Below are 5,944 nucleotides of genomic sequence, written 5' to 3' on the forward strand. Positions count from 1 at the left end.
TTCAGGAATCTTTACACAGATATATCAAGCTCAAAAGTTTAGAACAAAGGAATTGCTACGTAGTCTAGCACAAAAGAACAGTGCAAATGCTAAAACGGTCGGAGGTCGAGATAAAAAATACAAAACAAATTAATAACCAACTGGAATTCTCGCGACTATATAATGGTCCCCTTTCAGGACGTAAGCACTCACGCACTCCTTGAGAGCACTACACAAACTATGGGGTTGACTCAGACCACGCTGGTGTTGGGTGAGTTTTTAATTTATTTAGAGAATCTAGACATGGTGTAGGTGTAACACCGCGTTACAACGTTGCTCCGTGCTCCATTGCCTGCAGTGTCTTTGGCCTTCTTCGCAAGCACTGTGGCCCACAATTGCCAAAACGGAACAAGACCCGCCTCGGTAACAATTCTTTCATTAAAAATTTGAAAATATTTCGTGTGCTGCAGCATAAACGAAATCAATGCGTCTATGTAGGCCGCTTTTCTGCCGATATGTTTTTGAAGTACTTGATGAATTTAAATTCGTCTGTAAATTATTATTTAAATATGTAAATCATGCACGCGAAGCACCCTGTGTAAACAAGATCTTGCGATTATTACTTTCAATTCATTCATCCGGTTTATTATTTTTATAGGAGGAAAAAAGAGAAGGCTGCGACTTTTACTGCTGGAACGCTGAGACCAATTCATGGGACAAATTTTTCTTCGGGAACGGAGAACGATGCTTTGTGAGTAGGAAATGTGATCTTGTTACCACACGTATATGTATGAGGTTTACATGTATGCTTTTCCCACACGCAGTGTAATTCCTATTGTTTTCAAACACATTTACAGTAGTGTCTCTGGAATATCAAACTCCAAGAGGTGTACTTGCGTTTTTATTTCTTTAGTCCCTATACTGCCATGTTTATGGCAAAGGTTATCACCTTTTCTGTGTTATGATTCCCTCACAACAATACAGCTCAAGATGGTATGGTACTATATTCTTTATATAATAAAATGAATTCCTTGTCTAAACATCTAAGTTCCGTGATCTCGGATATGGGAGGTGACCATGGGCGTACCAACCGGGGGGCAAGGGGGGCGCTTGCCCCCCCCCCCCCCCCCCCCAGTTCTCCAAGTTGGGGGGAAGGCATCTGCTTTGCCCCCCCCCCCCCCCCTGAAAAAGCCGCCACTGGGCAGGGCAAACTCTAGCCGGCGGTGCCACAGGCATACCAAGGGACCGCCCCGGCCATGGGGCGGTCCCTTGTTTCCTTGCGCCCCCCCCCCCCTCACTCAAAAACAAGTTGGTGCGCCCCTGGCGGTGACTCTTCAAAGTCACGAAACAGAATTAAATGTTATATGCTTAAAACTTTGCCTTGGTACCCTGAGCCGAAACAAAATGACTGTACCTTGCCCTGTCATAAAATTGAAATTTGTGAAGAATTAGAAATTAAATTGCCACGTAATACTGTGACGTAGCGTAAAACTGGCATCTATTAATATGATCTTACGTGGTCCAGTAACGTCATGTGACGCTGCGAAATACCGTGACGTCACGTGAGCTTGTTTTGCTGTACTCTCAGGAGGTAAAGGTTTCCACCTAAATATAGTGGGGAATTGCTTCACATGACGGCACATTGTTAATTGAAAGTGTGATTTTCTGCTAAACCTAGGCAAAGGCGCTTCTCATTAAATTTTGGGGAATCGTGATCGTTTACTAGATCGTTCGCAGGAGTTTCGAAACCAAACTGTTTGCGGCTATATGAGTTGATGTCTCCCTATAAAAAGTGAAGAATTTGAGTTGACCACTTCGTTTGACCGCTGTGCATATGCCAAACAACAAAAATTAGTTGTATAAGTGTGAGCAAGAGTAGTTGGAATACAATCATGATTTGCTAGAACTGAGCTGGTTGGTTGCTCCTGCTTGTGAAATTTTTGTGAATGTGAATGTTCCTTGTATCTCTCTAGCTTTTGTATTTCTTCCTTCGTTCAGCTGGAAAACCTCACAAGCTGGAATAGAATATTTTCATTATGAGGCAACATTCTCTTTTGGGTTCTTTAATACGCCATTTTTTTCAATCGCCACAACACAAACATTTGAAATTAATATTGTATTATATTTTAATTCATCTAAGAATGAAGTATTTCACATAAACATTAATAATAAGAATAATAAACGTAGCAGCGAAAATACGACGTTACATGACGTCGCGTCACGTCAGGTCGCGTGGAGCGCTTCCCCACTAAGTTTAGAGTAGTATTTGTAACGTCAAATGTATCCGGTACATTTCATGGCGACATTTAGCAGTAGATTTAAGAGATTATGTGATATCATGCTTTGAACTGTTCCGTTACCGCTAATTATATCTCAAGCGCATTTGCAATTTCAATATATTTTTTCCCTTATTTGCAGTACAACGATGGTGGTGAGGGACTATGTCAAAATGGAGAATGCCATTTGACAACCGATTCAGGTCTGCCCAATGACAATGATGACTAAACTCCAGCTCCCACTGAAAAGCCGAAGGAAAAAATGGAGAACCCGAAGAAGAGTAAGAAGCCTAAGGGCAACTCAACGAAAGATTAGGAAGGAAACTTTTCATTAAAAGTCTCGAAACTAAACCAGGCTAAATAAAGCTAAGGCACTGACTCTTTGTACTGTGTACGCTGGTTGAGTTAGATAAACCTTTGAAACCTTTAAGGTCTTCTTTTCCAGGATTTTGCGTTGCATTTGTTCTGTTATGTATCGTTATGAATGAGATTTATATACCTCAGGTTACACCTTGGTATTGTAGTTGACTTAAAGTCGGTACTAAACCAACCGACTACATCGCAGAACTCACTGATTCGGTATAGTCGTTAATATGTGACCACATGAACAGTTTGTTACCGAAAGATGAAGCCCTAAACTTTTGTCGGAGTAAGTTTCCAATCCTTTATAATTTTGGCGTTTTTAACCCTGGAGAGTGGGAAAACAAGACAGGACAGCATGAATTTCCTATTCGTGTTGTCCTGTCCCTATGCTTCCCCGTTCTCCAGGATTAGAAACGTTATTTATCTATTTATTTATTTTACTACCTACGACACCTAAAGACGCATTACAGTAGTGGGGGCAGCAAAATATATACATGATAAACACATTATAACTAATATGAAATGACGTTATACATGAAAATTACAAACACAACAAATTCAGTCATAGAGTCATATGATTATGAGATTTAAACATACAAATGGACTTATACCACGACATGAAGTGACCGCTGAAACAAAGAACATTTAAAACATCAGTTTTACATTTATATAAATGAATTTGTTTTTAATGATCTTTTCTGAGAGACATGTAGACAGGCTGTAGTAGATATGTTGATTTAGAGATACAAGTATTTTCGTAAAAAAATGTTAAATGAAAGTTTCGAATGTAGGCATTAACGCTTCTGACTCAGAGGTTTCCAACTCGGAGACGACTTAAGTTTAGTAACACAATCTCTGAAATCATAATTTCCCGTAACAAACCTGGCAGCGCGATTCTGGATTTTTTTTTTTTTTTTAATATAATGTTCCAAATTTAGCCTACAGGGGTCCCAGATTATACACGCATAATACAGAATAGATCAATCATGTGAAAAATAGAAGGTTTTTTTTCGCGATAATGAAGCCAACCTAAAATTACGTTTAATGAAAGCTATTGACCGACCAGCCTTCGCAGTGATCTAGTCGGCATGTTTGTTCCAAGTTAGAGCTGATGAAAACATTACTCCTAGTTATTTAGCCTCAGTTAAAAGCTTAACCGGCGACCCTCCAATACAGTATGATGAGGAAAAAAAATTAGCGTTCCTAGTAAACCTGATGTGAATACATTTTGATAGATTTAAAAACATGCTCATTTAAGACACCAAGTCTTAATCTTATCTAAGTCACTTTGGAGAGCAAACATGTCAGAGTTGCAAGCGACGTCTCTCTGTGAAACACAGTCATTGGTATATATTCTTATGTTAGGGGAATCGTTTTCAACTATATTTATTTGATAATAAGAAACAAAAAAACAAAACAAAAAAAAAAACAAGAGCGGTGCTAGCACTGATTCCTGAGGGACACCAGAAGTAGAATTTACAAACGGGGTCTGGAAGCCAATAATTACCATGGACTGCTTCCTGGAATTCAAATAATAACCTATCCAACAAATACCGTTATGATCAATACTAAGCTTTTCAAGTTTAAAAATTAGGAGAGCATGAGGAACCATATTGAAAGATTCTTGAAACTAAAAAACTGCAATTGACCTACTTATTTTTATTGAATGATAGTGCTAAATCATGATAGAATTGCGTTAACTGCGTGGTGCAAGATGACCCGGAGCGGAAACCATGCTGAGTTGAAGTAAAAAAAAAAAAATTAGTGCTAGGTGATTTATGAGAATGCTGTAAATTATGTGCTTCATTGTTTCGCAGGATTCGCTCATGAGAGAGATAGGCATATAGATCCAAACCAGATTCTGTGGACCAGACGTGTGGATCGGGACAACATTTCCAGACTTCCATTCAAGTGGTAAAGAACCAGAGTTAAAAGATACCGTTAATATAATGACCACGTAACAAGTGATAATATCAGCACAGGACTTTAAAATAGTCTTTGGAATATCATCGGGACCAATCTCTGAACCGTGTTTTATTTTGGGTAGCAATTGAAAGATACCTTGCACATGAAATTGAATTTGGGGCATGTATACCATGAGATTAGAAGCAACATGTGAGTATGTGTAGTGACACGTGACATGCGTAAATATGAATCTAAAGTAATTATTGAAGGTTATAGCCTTTAAGTTGCCCTCAGACGGAAGGTTGCCATCGACGAGCAAAGACGAAACACCAACAGTATCCTTGCGATTAGACGTAATGATCTTTCAGAACTCCTTAGCATTTGTCGAGCTTGGCATTCAGCGTCGCGAAATAGTTTGCTAGAGACGAAGGTATTGCACGTTTAAGAAGAGATCCTACCTCCACTAGGTTATTATATAATGCGGAGTCATTACGCACATGCGGTATGGTTTCAGTGCACGTTTATTTTTATTTGTAAGATTGCGCAGCTCAGAATTTTTACCATGGTTTGTCACGACGTCGCTTGGACGAAAGAACTCTCGATGAAACAGAAGTTTCAAGACTTGCTAATCTTTAAGAAGTCAATAAAAACAGCTCGCGCTTCAGTATGAAGATTCATGTTTTTATTAACGTCCGTTTTATATTAAAAAAGCTGGGTGCAACAGGACAGAGACCGCCGGAATCCGTCCTGATTTACAAAATGTAGACCATTCTCAACCATGCATGTAGCTCATAATTTTTGAGCAAACAATATGATCCATTAACTTATTTGCAACACAGGGGAGGGAATCGGGCAGGGGCTCCTGAAGTATATCTGAAGTGTGGGGGCGGCGTCTGGGGGCTCATGTGGCATCGTGTAACTCACCTCTCTCTCTTTCTCTCTTTCTTTACATACATCTATATATATATATATATATAAAGAAAGAAAGTAAGAGAGGTAGGTCTGGAAACGGGCGCTTCGAATGCTCGTGCGTTTCGACTGGGGGCTTTCACGAACTGCGAATTCATTAGGCCTCATTGCAAAAATCATATATTCAGTCATCATATACGACAGTTATGATATATATATACATATGAATATATAGGGTATTTCACGTCAGGTGGGCAAATTTTATATTACAAAAACTACATATCACACCAAAAAAAAAGCTTGTGTGGTTTTGGTCCTATAGGCCAGGTGCCTATTTTGGAACATTCTTAAAGTTCGGGAAAATCCAGTTCTGAAATGTTTTCGGGTAAATACATTTTTAAATATTTAGTTTAAAGGCATGGTTTTATTTGGACACCTGTTGATCATCATCCAAAAACACAAAATAGAAAATGGGAGTGCGATAGAAGGCACGCGCTGCATTTTACAGCTTT

The 5,944-nt window shown here is 39.1% G+C and overlaps 1 protein-coding gene across 1 annotated transcript; it reads left to right on the plus strand.

The window, feature by feature from the left end:
* The first annotated feature begins 219 nt into the window (after positions 1 to 219).
* Positions 220 to 2,484, plus strand: LOC115314356. Its single transcript, XM_040210568.2, has 4 exons — positions 220 to 250; positions 338 to 402; positions 638 to 730; positions 2,398 to 2,484. Exons 1-4 carry the CDS (start codon positions 220 to 222, stop codon positions 2,482 to 2,484), a joined length of 276 nt encoding a protein of 91 aa, XP_040066502.2.
* Positions 2,485 to 5,944: the final 3,460 nt, after the last annotated feature.

Source organism: Ixodes scapularis, unplaced genomic scaffold, assembly GCF_016920785.2.
Source record: "Ixodes scapularis isolate PalLabHiFi unplaced genomic scaffold, ASM1692078v2 PGA_scaffold1__304_contigs__length_218370807, whole genome shotgun sequence".
Taxonomy (NCBI): Eukaryota; Metazoa; Arthropoda; class Arachnida; order Ixodida; family Ixodidae; genus Ixodes; species Ixodes scapularis.

Excerpts from the sequence above, each read along its gene's own strand:
- LOC115314356 (XM_040210568.2), top strand. The coding sequence starts at position 220 with ATGGGGTTGACTCAGACCACGCTGGTGTTGG. Across the intron at positions 251-337 it reads TCAGACCACGCTGGTGTTGG|TGTCTTTGGCCTTCTTCGCA; the intron begins GTGAGTTTTTAA and ends CATTGCCTGCAG. Across the intron at positions 731-2,397 it reads GGAACGGAGAACGATGCTTT|TACAACGATGGTGGTGAGGG; the intron begins GTGAGTAGGAAA and ends CCTTATTTGCAG.